This window comes from Babylonia areolata, chromosome 3 (assembly GCF_041734735.1).
Source record: "Babylonia areolata isolate BAREFJ2019XMU chromosome 3, ASM4173473v1, whole genome shotgun sequence".
Classification (NCBI taxonomy): Eukaryota; Metazoa; Mollusca; class Gastropoda; order Neogastropoda; family Buccinidae; genus Babylonia; species Babylonia areolata.
This window is the reverse complement of record NC_134878.1, coordinates 7,271,266-7,289,594: the sequence shown is the minus strand read 5'-3', so window position 1 is coordinate 7,289,594 and position 18,329 is coordinate 7,271,266. Positions and strand designations below refer to the sequence as shown.

Genomic DNA, 18,329 nt, shown 5'->3' with positions numbered 1-18,329 from the left:
TTTGTTGAATGTCATCCAAGATTTAACATCAAGAATGCAATCTAGCATTTACTTAACCAGATTGTCTATTTGATTTTTTTTCCCCCCTTTAAAGTGGTAGGTTCAATCATCAGTAATTTTAGATTGAGTTTTGTTGATCACCACCACCATCTTCCTGTACACCACCCCTTTCTACATGTCATCTGTTAGCACCTGAAAAGCACAAAACCAAACGCGAGTGCGTGTGTATATTCAGTTGAGCGGGCATGTAGTGATGCATGTGTGCGTCAACCTGAGAGAGAGAGAGAGAGAGAGAGAGAGAGAGAGAGAGAGAGAGAGAGAGAGAGAGAAGACAAGACAAATTCTTTATTGTGTTAGTAGAAATACATAACAGAGGAGAAAAAAGAAAAAAAGAAAAATCTGAAAAAAGAACACACACACACACACACACACACACACACACACACACACACACACACACACACAGAGGCACAAGCATGGTGTCAGTAAATTGCATAGGAATGAACAAAATGAAAGAAACAAACTACACACAACACACACCGCACCACAGACCAGAAAGAATAACACGCATGAATGCTGACAATCTTAATGTTTACAAGACATGCATGTACACGGAAAGAGAGAGAGGTGAGAGACAAGAATAGACAAGACAAAACATTTTTTTTTTTTATTTCGCAAACTTGTTATATTCCATAGTTATGTTAAAGGCATACTTGTCTACTTCATATGCCTGTTTGAGGTCTTTTTTGAACATTATAACAAGTTTGTGGAAAAATGGGCACTTTATAACTGTTTGATACAAGATTAAGCTTTTCAATGCTACCTTGAAACTTTGACATTGAACATATATTGTTTTGCTGTTATAGATTTGTCAGTACTTAGAACTTAATTATATGTTTACCCTATACTTTCTAATGCACAAAACATATAAATTCTGTATCTGTAAACCTTTGTCTGAATAAAAAATATTGAAAAAAATATATATATTTCGAAGATAATAGATAAGTAGTGCTTTTTAACATCCAGTCCCCGCCCTGAACAGTAAAATGCATATGGCATAAGGTGGAAACGGCAATGTTCTGAGAGAGGCGGGGGTGAGGGGATCGGGGGGCGGGGGGGGGAGAGGGGGCAGAAAATTGTAAGTGAAAAATCGGAGAGAATGAGGAATGAGGCATAGAGAAGAGAGAGAAGGGGAAGAAGACAATTTTAACGATCGATTCTTTTTTTCTAAGGATGATCATAAATACGCACTGGTAATATATATATATATATATATATATATATATATATATTGTGTGTGTGTGTGTGTACAGACAGATAGATAGGTGTGTGGTGTGGTATGGTGTGCGTGGTGTGCGCGTGTGTGTGGTGATAAGTTTGAAACGTTGGATTGGGAAAGCAAACTAAGGGAGGCAACATTTCTTTCTTCGATGCAACATCTTTCTTTTCAATTATTTCCCCTTCAATGGGCAGAGAGAGGACTCGAATGTTTTACTGCTGGTGGTTAAAGGATGATATGTGCTACAAGGTTCTTATCACCTTGCGCTATCAAAATCAATCATCAAAAACAAGCTAAAACGTTGTATTAAAAAAAAAAAGTAAAACAAGGAGAAGGGGGAGAAGAAGGGGGAAGAAAAATACAGCAACAAGAAAAGAAAGAAAAAAAAAAAAAAAAAACGCCCGGCACCAACTTGATGTAATCACAGAGAGATGGAGAGCGACGGAGGGAGGTACAAATAATAGCAACATCTTCTAAGCTTCAGTGTGTGTTGTTTGTATGTGTGTGTTGTTGGTTGTCGTTGTTGTTATTCAGTGTCATTGTTGTTCAATCGGGAATAGCATTACACTGAGAGCTAACTTTCGAATTATGAGAGAGAACGAACGAACGAACGAATCTTTTTAATGAGGGAAGTGGAATAAGCATGCATATGCTTTTTTACATCCAGCCCTCAGGGCAAAAAGAAATGAAATCAAAATGTTCACAAGATAACAAAATGTTATAGAAAAACATACATGAAATTCAAATACACTCAATTGCACAGTAGCATTTACAAGTACATAATCATGATACCTGCATTAATGACAATAATGTATATGAATATGGTAATGAGAGAGATAGACTGAGTGAGAGAGAGAGAGAGAGAGAGAGAGAGAGAATGAAGGAAGGAAGAAAGGAATAAATGAATGATAAATGAATGAATGGATCTTATTTCCGATAGCATTAGAGTAAGCAAACAATTGCTTTCTCCAGCCCTCGAAAGGGAAACATGTCTAAAGAAAAGGTATGAAGAAGACCCCAAAAAATGAGTAAACGTTAACAAATTCATAGAAAAAACGAGAAAAGAAACAACATTATAATAAGCATCATATTTATAAGAAACAACATGTAATTTACAGCATCATATTTATAAGATACACCACGTAATTTATAGCATCATATTTATAAGAAACAACACGTAATTTATAGCATCATATTTATAAGAAACAACACGTAATTTATAAAGAGATAGAAAGAGAGATTGGGGGAGGTGGAGGGGGCTGCTGATAAGCAGAATTTTTTTTATTAGCAGTGCAGGATCAGTCGTGTGTGTGTGCGTGTTTGTGTGTATCTCACGGCCTGTCTGTGTGTCAGTGTGTGTCAGTGTTGTGTAGACGAAATACGTAAACGGATACGGAGAGAACTAGAGAAAAACAAAAACAAAACAAAAAAACAACCAGAAACCCTGTATATTTCGTGACAGCCGAAACTGAACATTATTCTTTCTCTGTCTTGTCTCGATAGCTGTCCTGGTACCGTTGAAAAAGATCTCTTCAATGGCGATCTCAGCCGAGCTCACCCTTTTCCGTGATCGAACCTTGTGACGAATTATCTCCCTTTATTCTCCACTTTCCGTACCCCCAACACCTCCACCATCAACACTACCACTCTCCAAGTGCATGCACGAGCTCATTCCAAGTTGACTCTGTTCACTTGTTCCGAAACGAATAATAAAATAATTATTATCATAACAATAATTCACTGGTAGCTTGAGAACCATTGACAAACAACAATAATTAACATCATCATCATCATCATTATTCTCTGAGCAGTTTGAAAACTATGAGTGTGAACGAAGTAAATGCTATGTTTTGCGTGCGTTCGGTGTGCAAAAATATGAGGTGGTTTTAAAAAAGTAGGGGGTAGAGGAGGGGGAAACTTTCATAATACCATCCGGGGTATATAGATTGCGTTGATCCCACCTACCGACACTGTCTTCTATCTTTGAACATTGGTGAAGGAGTGAAGGGTGGATGGGCGTGTGTTTTTGTGGGGGGTTTTATTTGTTTGTTTGTTGTTGTGTTTTTTTCTTTTGCTGCTTTTTTTTTCAATGGATTTCATGTATATCTATGTTAATTTACTATATCTATTGGTGATAAAAATGTTGTGTGCGTGTGCGTGCGTCCATACATATGTGTGTGTGTGTGTGTGTGTGTGTGTGTGTGTGTGTGTGTGCCTTTTACTTAGATATGCGATTTATCTGTTGGATGTTATTATTTGTTTACATTGTTGTGCAATACCTTATTGTCTTAATGCGCGCGCGCGAGTGTGTGTGTGTGTGTGTGTGTGCATTATACTTACATATACATTATTTGCTGGATTTTGTTGGGGTTTATTTTTTTTATACATTGTTGTACAATATTTTGTCATAATGCGCACTCGTTTCAATCTGTCGTGAGCGACTGTGAGTTCTTATTTGACTAGTTTTTGATATCTTTTATGGTGTGCGTGATAATTTTTTGTTGGTATTTACTCTTACACATTTCCAAGGCACAAGTCACATGTGTACATACATGCATAAGACAGCATACAGAGAGAGAGAGAGGGAGAGAGAGAGACAGAGAAACGATGGCAACCACAGAGAGAGAGACAGACAGACAGACAGAGACAGAGAAACGATGGCAACCACAGAGAGAGAGAGAGAGACAGACAGACAGACAGAGACAGAGAAACGATGGCAACCACACAGAGAGAGACAGACAGACAGACAGAGACAGAGAAACGATGGCAACCACAGAGAGAGACAGAGAGAGAGAGAGAGAGAGAGAGAGAGAGAGAAACACTAGCAACCAAAGAGGAAGAGAGAGAGAGACAAGAGAGAGAGAAAGCACACTGGCAACCACACTTCACTGCAAAAACACACAGACAAAGATTTGGCGTTTCATTGACAATTTATTGGTGAATTTCTCCCAACGATATCACATTTTCCTTCAACAATTTCACTCATCCCACTATGGTTGGATTAACATTAGAAAAGGGATTGGGATGTGACCAGATTGGGAATAGACAATTTTTTTTTTTTTTTTAATTCAGAAGTTTGATCTGAGCAAAAATCTTAACAATCGAATGACATTTTCTGTATGTAAATCACAAAATTTCATGATCTTTTCTTTTTCTATTCGCCGCTCTTAATTACACGAGACAAACTCCACTATTTGTGGGAGGTGATTAAAGAACAAATCAGAGAGAGCGAGCGATGACGATGAAGACAGACAATATTCAGAGTTGCTGCCTGCTCAGTGTCATACTCATGGATTTTTTTCTCTTTTGTTCATACGGTCAGTTTTTGTGGGTTTTTTTTTTTTCAGTTTGACTTTAATGCTGTTGAGAGTTCTGGCGAAATGGAACGATGGATGGAAAAAAAAACAAGGAAAAAAATGGACAAATGATAACAGATATTATATTCTCAAAAGAGAACAAAATGGGGTGTGGTGGGAAGGGGTGGTGGTGGGGGGTTCAATTCTTGCAGCTGCATGAGGGGTCACACTTGCAGGTGCTGGGCCCGGTGCATCCCTGTCTGCATTTGCAGTTGCCATCTGTAAGAATGAAATAATCATTATCATTTATGACATTTATTTATCCATTTATAATTCATTCTTTTAATTTTTGTTTACTACATCAATTCATTAATATAATTACTTATCTATTTTGTTCACTTTTGAATCTTATTTCACGCATGGACTCTTTTTCTTCTTATTTGCCCTCAAGGCCTGACTAAACACGTTGGGTTACGCTGCTAGTCAGGCATCTGCTTAGCAGATGTAGTGTAGCGTATATGGATCAGATTTGTCCCAGTCACGCTGTGGGGCCCCCTTCAGTAACTGAAATATTTTAGAGTTAGACTCTCCAGTTTTAGAGTTATGCGTGCGTGAGAATGACTGGTGCGAAAGCGCTTAGATTTGTGTCTGCACAAGATTCAGCGCTATATAAGTACCATTATTATTATTATTATTATTATTAAATAAACTGATTCTGAAACAAACAAAAAATAATGTAAAATGTGGTTCGGGGATGAAGACGACGACGACAAAACATGGTGTACATATACAGTTTTTCTCACAACATTTGTTCAGTTAACTCACTCAGTACGGCCAGTCCTCTCTTCTCCTCTACAGAGACCCCTCGGATGTCCAGTAGGTGTCTGAATGACCCAACCTTTAGCTTCCGTCGTCAGAATTGTGGTATTCTTTGTCAACATTCACCTCTTCAGTATAAGAGCCTTCCGCTTGCAATATTTTGATGATGGTAATTGGGGTGAAACGCTGTTAACGTCGTCTCTTTCGCCGTTCGTATGGAGAGAGTTAAAAGCTTTGAAGGCAACCTTTTCAAGTCCCTGGCTTGCTTTAAAGCACTCTAATTGCTGTTAAACGTTTGTAGAGCATTCATTTCTTCCAGCGATTCACTATACTGATGACAGGATAAATGATGAAAGCAATGTATTGTTAAGTACTCTTTTTTGTTTTATTCTTGTCTTTTATCTACATTTTAAAATCATACTCTGTTACCACTGAACACACAATATAATCTCTAAAAGAAAATCACTATTAGATAGAACAAAAAAGATACATAAATAACTGAACTGTAGCCACCACCACCACATCAAAAATCACACAGGACTATTTCGTGTTACCTGCACATAGCAAGGGTGGGAATATAATGTCAAAGACTAGGAATCCTTGTCCCACAAAATAACCATAGAACATTCTCAAAGAACGCTCGATTTCAACACGACAATAACGTCACTGTGAAAAGACTTTACGAAAACAAAGAACTGACAACCTGAGGGGACCAGCAAAGGGTCATGAACATCAGAGGGGGCAGCAGACAAAAGATCTAGGAACAGTGGAAAATAAGCTAGTGGGGGAGGGAGGGGGAAGACCTAGGAACAGTGAAAAATAAGCTAGTGAGGGAGGGAGGGGAAAGATCTAGGAACAGTGGAAAATAGGCTAGTGGGGGAGGGAGGGGGAAGACCTAGGAACAGTGGAAAACAAGCTAGTGGGGGAGGGAGGGGGAAGACCTAGGAAAAGTGGAAAATAAGCTAGTGGGGGAGGGAGGGGGAAGACCTAGGAACAGTGAAAAATAAGCTAGTGGGGGAGGGACGGGGAAGACCTAGGAACAGTGGGAAACAAGCTAGTGGGGGAGGGACGGGGAAGACCTAGGAACAGTGGGAAACAAGCTAGTGGGGGAGAGAGGGGGAAGACCTAGGAACAGTGAAAAATAAGCTAGTGAGGGAGGGAGGGGAAAGACCTAGGAAAAGTGGAAAATAAGCTAGTGGGGGAGGAAGGGGGAAGACCTAGGAACAGTGAAAAATAAGCTAGTGGGGGAGGGAGGGGGAAGACCTAGGAACAGTGGAAAATAAGCTAGTGGGGGAGGGAGTGGGCCGGAGGAGGTGGCGGGGACCGGAGGGGGAGTTGTGACGTGAAGCCTTAGCCGCGCAGACGAAAACGACACCGTTCCTGCATACCTGCACAGTTGCATCTGCAGGACGGGCACTTGCAGTCGCCCGTGCACTTACAGCCCGTGACGGCACATCCACAGGGCGTCTCCTTGCAGGCCTCAGTGCAGCCGGCACCTGTACAGAGAGAGAGAGACTTAGTCTTCTGGACGTGTGTATGACAGTCGTGTTCGACTTGACCATCAGAACAGCAGAGGAAGTAACTGCTGTTCCGACTATCTGAGCTAGGGTTTGATTATTGTGGATAGCGTCCTCTAGACCCTCCCCGTTCCTTCCATACTGTTAAAACCACAAAGCTTATATCTGGTCTTGTGTCTGCTGTCCACTCTGATGTTCATGACCCTTTGCTGGTCCCCTCAGGTTGTCAGTTCCTTGTTTTCGTAAAGTCTTTTCACAGTGATGTTATTGTCGTGTTGAAATCGAGCATTCTTTGAGAATGTTCTATGGTTATTTTGTGGGACAAGGATTCCTAGTCTTTGACATTATATTCCCTCCTCCCATGCTATGTGCAGAGGTAACACGAAATAGTCCTGTGTGATTTTTGATGTGGTGGTGGTGGCTACAGTTCAGTTATTTATGTATCTTTTTTGTTCTATCTAATAGTGATTTTCTTTTAGATATTATACTGTGTGTTCAGTGGTAATAGAGTATGATTTTAAAATGTAGATAAAAGACAAGAAAAAAAAAGAGTACTTTCATACTATAAAACGTAAATGTTCACGGTGGTATTAGGGGAATAGAGCAAGAACACTGAAAGCGATACGAGTTCAAAGACAGCCCCCTCTGCCAAATTTGGGAAAGAAGAAAAAGCAAACGAACTACGATTCAACCTACAGAAAACATTATTTCCCTTGATACCTCTTAAACCTCGTCATTGCTGAGGAGGGGATCAGAAAGTGGTACAGCAGCAGTTTTCCTCATAGTCCGGCCAGTCCATTATATACTGACTGGAGGCTGGGGGGAGGGGGTGTGTGTTAATTTTATGGTTTTATATCTACAATTCTTTCTTTTTTCTTTTTTTTTTTTTTTGCTGCCCCATCATCTGCACCGTTTCAGTGGCATTACTCCCACGCCGCTCATTTGCATTCCCCCATACACGGCCACACCCGGGTTCGTCCGTCACAGTTCCAGCGTCGGCAGTCCACAGGGAACCATCGATGTTAGGTCGCCATGAGGCCACACACCAGAGGAGACCCTGCACTGCTGCTGAGTCACTTCGGTGGTGTTCAGTGGTGCCTGTTCTGTTTTAACGTACTTAGGACACCACCTACTAAGCCCCCTACTACAGACAATAATGGCTTAGTCGCGGAATATCTACAATTCTTCCCCTCCACTCCTCTGTGTGACTGGCAGAGTGAATGTCTGCGCCTGTTGTTTTCACGACTCGTTCTCAGTGTCTTTACTGGGCGGAAATTGTGGATATTGCCAGTTTTATTTCAGTCAAACGTTAACTTAGCAAACTTAAGTTGCAGCCTTTTTTCTCTGATATTCGGGCTTGTGTCGCCTTCAATTCAAACTTTTACTCTTAGTAACTGATGACACTGTTACATTGACCCAGGCGGCAAATAATGTAACGCATAGGAGCGGTCGGAATGATGAACGAAAAAAAACCTAGAAAAATCCGCAGTGCATCCGCAGTATACGTACGGTATGAATGAAAAAGATCATCAATGATCATTTCGTTGCGCTGGAGCGCGCGCACACACACTCACACATGACAACTGAACAATGTCGAGACAATCACGCCGATCATGACACAAACGTAAAAGCTCAGTGCCGGCACATACCATATGAAGGAAGCGTTTTCTTTTCTGCCGCTCCTACCACAGATATGTTCACTCTCGAACATTAAAAAATTAATGACCTAAATAATACTTAAAGAACTCTTTCATGTTGTTTTTTTTTGGGGGGGTTGTTGTTTTTTTTAAGATGATGAGGCAGTTTCAGTTTCAGTTTCAGTAGCTCAAGGAGGCGTCACTGCGTTCGGACAAATCCATATACGCTACACCACATCTGCCAAGCAGATGCCTGACCAGCAGCGTAACCCAACGCGCTTAGTCAGACCTTGAGAAAAGAAAAAGAACTACTACTAATAATAATAATATGTATAAGGCGCAAAAACTTCATGAAGTCAACTATAAGCATACAAAATAAAATAAAATAAATATATATATATATAAATAAATTAATTAATAATAATAATATAATTAAAAAATAATAAATAATAATAATAATAATAATTAATAAATAAAGATGATGAGACAGTGCTACATCAATGATGCATATTGGTTCATTTCGTTCAAAAAGCCACACAAGAGGCTTTCCGGTTTTGCATCTCAACAAATCAATTACCAGGTAATGCACGTGACATCGTCATTATACACATCAGCTGTGCAGTGCTATGCTACTGAAACACTGTGCATGTCATGTTACCCAAAGGACATCAGTTGACAACTCAAAGAATGAACAACAAAATTAATATCATACACAAAACATAACGTACCGTACTCAAGCTTGGTATCAGACATTGTTGATTTGAGAGGGGGGGTGCTGGTAGAACGGAAACGAGCTGAAGAACAAGCACAACTGTCTGCCTTGTCAATTATGTTTTGGAATGTCTCGTGTCTCTGACCTGGTCGAAGCCGCGCATTTTTGCACACGGCTCCCTGACCTACTTGCGATAACGCCACAGAAACAGGTGAACCTGTTGGAAGAGCATGTCTCTGAAATTGCATCAGCGAACTGGCTGTGGAAACCAGGAACTCCAAATAGCAGATCGTTGTTTAACTTGTATTCTGAAATTTCTACAGAATTGTGTGTGCAGTGTGCGCGAGCAAAACCATACACACATTCACAGATATGCGCGCGATCGCGTTCAAGAAAAAAAAAAAAAATGGCACCAGGAAATAATTGATAATATTGACTTGTAAATAAATAAACTGAATAAATAAATTGATGATCGAAGAAATAATGAATAACACACACATAAACTGATACACTCACGTAATATCATGTACGTGAAAGATGTTGAATGAAATTGCTGAACAACTACTACTACTACTACTACTGCTATTCTTACTGTACTACTATTCGGTATTAATAAACACACCGTCATGCATATTCAATGAATAAGTCACATGCGCGTACATATTATGGAAATAAGCACATGCAGATCACGCGGCACACGTAGCTTCTATTTAAGATTTTGAAGCAGTGTGCGTGTGTGTGTGTGTGTGTGTGTGTGCGCGCGCGCGCGTGTGTGTTTGTGTGTGGGTATTGTTTGATTTGTTGTCCATTTCAGTGTTTGTGTGGCATGTTTTCAACTGAACGCCGGACCGAACTGGTGTATCACAGTTACGCCAGTGTGACAATACATGCATCACGTGAGTATTCATACACCACGCCAAGATGTGTGTCAGTGTGTGTGTGTGTGTGTGTGTGTGTGTGTGTGCCAGTATGTGTGCCAGTGACGGTGTATGTGTGTGTGCGCGCGTGTATGTGTGTGTCCCACTGAATGTGTGTGTGTGCGTGTGTGTGTGTGAGAGAGAAAGAGACAGTGTCAGTGTGTATGTGTGTGTGGGGGGGGTGTATGAGCACGCGCGCGTGTGTGTGTGTGTGTGTGTGTGTGTGTGTGCGTGTGCACGCTCGTGTGCCGTGGATTTGCACATTTCCAGCGCTGTTGCTACTCAATGACGCTAAAATGTGAAAACCCACGGGGGTTTCAAACAGGTGCAAATGTCGTTTGAAGGTTTCGACGAAGACAATCCAGTCAACTTTGCACACGGGGCGCATCTTTGCAGACGACTCTGAACAGAGGGTGCGCGTCGACGCGCGCGTGTGATACTCGAAATTTCCCGCCATTTTGGATCGGCGTCTGTGGGAGTGTTTTGAAATGGAATGTAGTTATCTACTGGTTTGAAATTGGGGCTGTAACGTTTCGCCAACACCCTGTCCCCCACCCCTTATCTCACGAGAAGAGCTTTCCGGTGGACACTTTAGCCTGTCTGCTCTGTGGTACTGTTTCCCCTCACTACCTGGTGATGTCAACAATTTGATCTGTACCTTTCTTGCTGGACATCGCTGCCATTGTAGAAACAACCCCCTTTGAGTCCATTTCAAAACCTCACTTAAACGTCTTCGAGCAGAATGTTAGGAACTTTTTTTTTCCTCAGTTGGTCTACTTGAATTTTGCTCCATATCAAGAATAAACAACAACAAAAATGGAAAACAGACAGATGTGCACACGTGTATACGAAACGCAGGCGCACACACATATACATACAAAGTGCGCGCATGCCCACACGCACAAACATCTCGGATTTTGTTTTTGTTTTTTGAGGGGGTGGCAGTGGTGGAGGGAGGGGGGGTATTACGGTTTCGGCACCTGCATCTTATTGATACGAACATGTAAATGCGGATGGTGTTTTCATAATCTATTCCTTTCGATAAAACAAAATAATGAAAATAGAGAGACAGAGAGAGAGGAGACAGACAGACAAAAGAGAGAGAGGGAGGGAGGATAAGAGAGAGCGAGAGAGACAGACGGAAAAAGAGAGTGAGAGAGAGAGAGAGTGAAAGAGAGGAGAGAGGCAGTCAGAAAGAGAGACTGAGAGAGCGAGAGAGAGTGACAGAGAAAGTGACAGAGAGAAAAAGAGAGAGTGACAGAGAGGAGAAAGACACAGAAAGAGAGAGACAGAGATATAGAGAGACAGGGAGAGAGAGGGGGAGAGAGAGAGGTAGAGAGAGACAGACAGACAGAGAAAGAAAGAGGAAGACAGACAGACAGACAGAGGCAGACAGAAAAAGAGAGAGGACATAAATAAATGAAAAACGCCGCCTCCCGTAAATTTCAAAGCACACAGGCAATTCAAGCAATGTCATTTACATTTCAAACAGGCAAGGCTGCTGTGAGAACAACTGCTCGTCAGATGGGTGTGGAGTGGGGGGGGGGGGGCACGGGGGGGGGGGGGGTAGAGGTGGGGGAGGAGGGAAGAAAAAAGGAAAGATTCGAACACGTTGCTGCCACTAAATATTCCTCCTACCAAAGACCTACACACACAGAGACACACGCACACACATTTATATATATGTACGCGCGCGCGCGCACACACACACACACACACACACACACACACATGTTCTGTATGCATGTAGATCAATACTCAGGTTAACTTGTCTCAGAACCTATAATATTAGTTGCAATATGACTTCTGTCTTTTGTGGTAGTGAAGTTTCGCACTGTTTTTTTCTATTATTGTTGTTATTATTATTATCATCATCATCATACTTTCTCTTCCGCTTCGTTCACCTACAGGATCTATAGTTCAAGTTGCGTTTTCTGTAAGCAAAGTGAGTCTATGTTTTAACTCAGTGTTCGGTTGTGTGTGTGTGTGTGTGTGTGTGTGTGTCCATGGTAAATGTTAACATTGCCATTTTCTCTGCAAATACTTTGTCAGTTGACACCAAATTTGGCATACAAATAATGGGCGAATGAACATAGTGATAGCCCTGTACACTGAGAGTAAAACACACAAGCTTTTTATGTATAAAGTATAACTTCAAAATGTAATGTTTAAGATGAAAAAGATCAGTTTAAAACAAATTAAGTCCCCTAGCATTAATTACAGATTAACTTCCCTTTTTTACTAGCTGCACCAAATAGATGCACCAGAAATATAAATTCTATGCCTAGCAAAAGAATTTCCTGTTTGAACAAAAATTGATAAAAATGACTGCTCTTGATGGTGTGTCAGAATGAGAGATCAAAGTGCCAAGTTTAGAGAATAAAAAAAATTAAATATGACAGTAAAATCGTTTTGCATATAATTTGGCTTCTTTTTTAATTGTTTGTGCCCATCCCAGAGGTGCAGTATTGTTTTAATCAAGATAACTGGAAAGAACTGAATTTTTCCTATTTTTATGCCAAATTTGGTGTCAACTGACAAAGTATTTGCAGAGAAAATGGCAATGTTAAAGTTTACCACACACACACACACACACACACAACCGAACACTGGGTTAAAACAGACTCACTTTGTTTACACAAGTGAGTCAAAAAAAGCTGTGTAGCAATGAGCATCATGGCGGCCGAAGGCTTTCAGTCACAGCACTCAGAAAGGCCTTAGCAAGCAAGCAAGCAAGCAATCCATGGAGGCTTGTTTCGCTCCGACGACCCGCAGTCACCAGTCGGACCAATCCAACGTGGCAGCGACTCACCCAACCGTTCATAACTCCCCTCCCTCTTTCTCTCCCCTCTCTCTGTGTCTCTGTGTCTCTCACCAACGACCGGGAGGACTGGTATGGCGAATCTTTTTTTTTTCTTCTTCTTTTTTTTTTTAATCTCAGAGTGTTTTAAATGTTTAGATTGGTGTGCGTGTTAGTACTTGCTTCTTTAAAAAAAAAAAAAGTGTTGGGGGGTTTTGTGTGGTTTTTTGTTGTTGTTGTTGTTGTTGTTGTTGTTTTTAAACAGATATGCAAGAGTTCGTCTTTTTCCACACTCATCTGATTGCCAAAAAAGAAGGATTCATGTTTCAGAATGATGTGTTGAATAGCTGTGTCAGTGAAGATGAATGTGAAGATGTGGAGCTAAAACACTGACACAGAGAGACAGACACAGAGAGAGTCACAGACACAGACAAAGAGACATACAGACGTAATCTTACGCCCAGGTCGTTGACAGCGTGTGTACTCCTTTATGTCAAGACTGGAAATGATATTTGGCCAGAGATAGGTTCTGTTAGCCTGTGCATGCTTTTTAAGCAACGTTCGCTAGTGATTCAGCTGGCCTACGTATGTGGCTGCCGCAGTGTGATTAATAAACCTTAAGAAAAAAAAAAGAAACAAAAAAAAAGAGAAGAAAACATGTCAATATCTTGAACGGTGTCTTCGATGCCAGTTCCACTGTACCTTTATCTTCAAAACAAACGCCTCACCGATAAAAACAACCCGTCTTATCGTCCACGACTTACACACCCTATGAAAGTGACATCGAAAACGGTTCAGTTTTTACCATGGGCAATGTGAATTAACGTTCAGATGGCGAGAGAGAGACTCTTTGCCATGCATGAAACGGCTTTAGAAATAGGAAGAAGAAGAAGAAAAGCCGTCAAAATCATACAGACGACCGACTACCTGCTGTGTCCTACTTTGTGAGAACAACAAGTTTCCAAGCGTCAACCCCCGTCCTCTGTCTGCCTCGCTCCCTTGTCGTATGCAAAATCTGTCATCTTTTGTGTGTGTGTGTGTGTGTGTGTGTGTGTGTGTGTGTGGAGTTTAATGACCTATCGGTAAGTAGCCCCTAAGGTCAAGTTCTTCATGGCAGATGTCTTTTTTTTTCTTTTTTTTCTTTTTTTTTTTGCCGATCCTCACGAAGGTCTTCCCCCGTCTCAGCGCCGATGATCCACCAAGGGGGTGGCGCCCTGTTTTGATTGTTGTAGTGGGGGAGTCCAGGTTGGCAGTTCAAGGGGTGGATCCTCTTTGGGGTGGTGGTATCTTCGGGGTTGTTCCTGAGTGTGTTCAGGTTGGAAGAGTCCTCTTCTATGTTCCTGTGGCGTAGGAGTTAAAACCATGAGGCTAATCCGGAGGACAGGAGCGAATCAGCCAGGGTTCTCACTGGTCCAAGCCCCAAGGTGGGGTGGAGAAGAGGAAATTCATCGACGCTGAGGTCGTGGGTTTGCTTGTAAACCCATAATGTGTTCAGTGAATTGGTGAGGGCCGAACATTTGCTGAATTCATGTTCAAATGTGGGATCATTGCCACATGCACACTTGATGTTCATAAGAATGTTTCTTCTGCATTGGGTCCTGATCCTTTTCAGGACACTGGTGTTTGTCCGGGGTAAGCATAGGCGTTCTCTTTTTCCTGTCGTCGGAAGGAAGAGCCACCCATGTGTCTGGCAACGGGTTCGCATATGTTCATTTCGTAGTTCGAACGCAGCAGTTCTAACCTTACTTTGCACTTCTGCCTGGGATAGTCCGAGGTCAGTGTGATTGAGTACAGTGGTGGCCTCTTTTGCAGCTTTGTCTGCCATCTCATTTCCTCTTATTCCACAGTGGGATGGTATCCACATGAGGGTTAATTTGGTTCCTTTTTCTATTATTTGATGTGCCAGATAGAGTATTTCTATCTGCATTTCCTTTCTTTTCTTTTTGCCTCCACTTGCGAGTGCCTGCAGAGAAGATTTTGAGTCCGAAAGAATCACCACTGCTCTTGGTGGCCGGGGCATATCGTTCACAGTGTTGCAGGCCATCAGAAGAGCATAGAGTTCGGCTGTGAAGATGCTGATCCCTTTGTTCAGTCTGTACATTTTCGTGATATTCAGGTCGGGGATGACCATGGCACATCCTGCTTCATCTTCAAGGATAGAGCCGTCTGTGAAAACTTGTAAGTGATCTGAGAAATATTCATTTAGTTGTATTTTTGCCAGCATGGAGAGGTATAGTGGGTCGTTTTTCTTTGTTGCGTCCCCGTATGACAACAGTATGTCAGGTATCAAAAGCCTCCAGGGCGCAAAAGGGGTGATTGGAGTATGAACCGCCTGGTCAGGTTTCGTTTGGCTCTTGTGCTAGAGTTCTGCAGTCTGGGTGTGGAGTGGTTCAGTCTGCCTGTGCAAGTGGGGTCTCTTTTCCAGCGATTTACGTCTGTATGCGGCGTCTCCGGAGTTCAGTTCTGTATTAAGGACATCCTTGACAGAATTTGCAGTTGTTTGGGTGCGCACTTCAAAGTTCGCGCATCTCCGGCGGCATTCTTCTTTCAGGGACAGCCAGCCCGCTTCCTGGTAGACCAGGTCGTTGACAGCGTGTGTTGAGACTCCGAGTGCGTGTTTCAGCGCCGTTAGTTCTATTCGCTGCAGTTTGTTCCCTAGCAAGTCAGAAGCGGTAAAGAATGCTTCATGTCCATATGTGAGTCTGGAACGTACAAGAGCACCAGCTAAATGGATTAAACTTTCAGTGGAAGCCCATATTTCATTTTTGATGAGTTTGAGAAGACCCACCGCCCTCATGGCCTTGGTCATCAGATTGTGAATATGGCTGTACCACGTTAAGTTCTGTGAAATGGTAACTCCTATGAGCTTGGCTTCTTTGCTTGGGCGGATCACCCGACAGCCGAGTGTGATGTGGAAGTCCTCAGCTCTTGCAGCTGATTTTCGTCGGCTGAATACCTTAAAGACAGTTTTATCCGCTGACAGTTCGAAGCCGTTAGCCTCCATGTATCTTTGTACGCTGTCCACCTTGTCTTGGAAGCGTTTTAATGCTTTTGAGTTCCAGCGAGGACAGTGGTGCTCCCAAATCGCAAGGTCGTCCGCAAACAGTGAGATGTGGTTTTCTTTACCAATGGCTGATTCTATGTCGTGTAGCATGATGCTAGTGTGGGCGCAATAACGCTGCCTTGTGGGACACCCATGTCAAGAATGTGGGGTTTTGATACAGCAGATCCTACTTTGACTGTCATTTCCCTGGAGTCCAGGAATGCCGTAACGAAGTGATAAAGGCGGCCTGTGATGCCCAGGGACTGTAATTTGTCCAGGAGCTTGGCGTGCCATACCGTGTCAAAGGCTCGTTTGATGTCGAAGAACGTAGCTGGGGTTGTTTTTGGGTATTTGGCCATGCCTAGTTTGATATGTTCAATGAGCCTGACAACATGTCCATGCAGTTCCTGCCCCGTCTGAATCTTGCTTGACATACAGGGAGTATGCTTTCCTTTTCTATGAAGTGTTGAAGTCTGTTTTTGACCAGCCTTTCATATAGTTTTCCGAGGTGTGGGGTAAGCGCTATGGGTCTGTAGCTTGTCGGGAGTTGCGGAGGTTTTCCATCTTTTGGGATGGCCACCACGAGGGCTTTCTTCCAGGCTACAGGAACAGATCCTTTTTCCCAGCACATTTGGTAAAATGTGTGAAGCATCTGTACCATTGGTTCATTGAAGTGAATAATCATATGGTAAGATATGGGGTTCATACCAGTGGCTTTGCTGGTCGTCCCCAGGGAATTGATTGCCATCCTTAATTCTTCTATAGTGAGATCGCTGTTGAATGGAGTGGTGTTGTCGTCCATCACAGGCAGGGTAAGGTTTGATTCAACTTCCCGTCTCAGATTGATCATCTTCTCGGGTAGATGATGTGACTGGTTCGCTCTAGAGGAGGTGTCGGCGAGTGCTTCTGCCCTCTCCCGTGTGTTACGTGTAAGGCGGCCGTTCACAAGGAGTGGGCGCTCAGGCCGCCTTCCTCGTTTGCGTATTGCGTTGACTCTCCTCCAGATTTTTTAAATGTCTTTCGGTTCGTGGATCTCTTCTTGGCAGGAGCGTTCCTAATGTTCTTTTTGCGCTTTTTCCGTGATAGAATCACAGAATTTGGTGGCTTGGTCTAGGACCTCTTTGTTTTCTTCAGACATATTCCGTTGGAATGACCGCAGGTCATGTCGTTTGGCAGCGGTGGCTTTGTCACACTCGTCATTCCACCACATAGCAGTGCGGCTATGTTCTCCTTTTTGATTGGGAGCTTTTTTGGGAATGGCGGTCTCGGCAGCTCTGAGAATTATACTTCTGATGTTTTCATTGTAAACATTGATGTCAGAGTCTCGTGGGTCGCTCGTCTCGCACTCTGTTCTTAGGTGGGAGGCGAATAGGCTTCCATTGGCTCTGTGGTGCTGGAATTTTGGTGTTTCATCATAGTCTGCAAGGACAGGTTCTGTACCACCAAGCACAGTGTGTATTGGAAGGTGGTCAGCCTGTAAATGATCGTGACCTGTGTACCACGTCGCATTCAGGCCAAGGTCTGGCAACGCCATAGTGAGGTCTATGACACTGCTTCTTGTTCCTGTTTGTCCAATGCGGGTTATGGATCCATCATTTAGCAGTGTTAGACTGGAGTCCGTAACTGCGTTTGCCAGGTGATTTCCAGTGTTTTGGGTCTGGTCGTGGTCCCACAGTCTGTGGTTCACGTTGAAATCTCCAGCTACCACCCAACTGCTAGTTTGATTGTCTAGATGTTGTAGCCCTGCCACGTCTTCTTCTTTGAGGCTTCCAGCAGGGTAATAAACGTTGACTAGGTTGGTCTGCTTCGTAGAGATGGCTGTAGCACACGTGGTGAGCCGACATCCTACTGTGCCAGCAGGAGTCTGGAGGTCCGTATATGTCAGGCGCGTGCTGACGTACGTGGCAACCATCACTTTTCTGTCTTCTAAACCCATCACAGGTGGATAGTAATATCCAGGCAGGTGGGGGAGCTCCTTGGCTTCAGTGTTGAGTGACTGAAGCATTAGTACGTCTATGCCGGAGTGTTCTTGGAGGTAATGGGAGAGGAAGGGGACTTTTCTTCGAATGCTTCGACAGTTCCACTGGAGTATTGTCAGCTGTTGTCTCATCTTCCTGTCCTTTTTGCTATCCATTTTAGCAGGTGGATTCGATGATTGTCATTACAAGGCGTAACACGTCATCACTGATGAGGCCTCGGCAGCTCTCCAGTGCCGTTGTTATTTTTTGGAGGGCTTCTTCTTCCGTCTTTTTTGGGGGGTTGTCAGGGGCTTGGGCTCGCTCTTTGTTTTCCCGACTGGCGGCCTTAAG

The 18,329-nt window shown here is 42.8% G+C and overlaps 1 protein-coding gene and 1 long non-coding RNA gene across 2 annotated transcripts in view; one reads left to right on the top strand and one right to left on the bottom strand.

Annotated features, from left to right (window-relative positions):
- Nucleotides 1-4,190: 4,190 nt before the first annotated feature.
- On the bottom strand, nt 4,191-9,413 carry LOC143279693 (uncharacterized). The gene is made up of 3 exons (XM_076583798.1): nt 9,277-9,413; nt 6,783-6,890; nt 4,191-4,854 (listed from the first exon to the last, which is right to left on the bottom strand). The coding sequence occupies exons 1-3, from the start codon at nt 9,299-9,301 to the stop codon at nt 4,775-4,777; spliced, it is 213 nt and encodes a 70-aa protein (XP_076439913.1). The 5' UTR covers nt 9,302-9,413; the 3' UTR covers nt 4,191-4,774.
- Nucleotides 4,197-18,329, top strand: part of LOC143279694 (uncharacterized) — a 23,605-nt gene continuing 9,472 nt past the window's right edge. Inside the window, exon 1 of the long non-coding RNA XR_013054941.1 lies at nt 4,197-4,482. This is a non-coding gene — a long non-coding RNA (uncharacterized LOC143279694). The remainder of the gene's footprint in view (nt 4,483-18,329) is intronic.

Bases quoted from the DNA above. Each gene is read 5' to 3' on its own strand.
- LOC143279693 (XM_076583798.1), bottom strand. From the start codon at position 9,301: ATGTCTGATACCAAGCTTGAGTACG. The intron at 6,891-9,276 runs GTACGTTATGTT...CTCTCTGTACAG, and splicing joins TGATACCAAGCTTGAGTACG to GTGCCGGCTGCACTGAGGCC. The intron at 4,855-6,782 runs GTATGCAGGAAC...TCATTCTTACAG, and splicing joins CTGCAGATGCAACTGTGCAG to ATGGCAACTGCAAATGCAGA.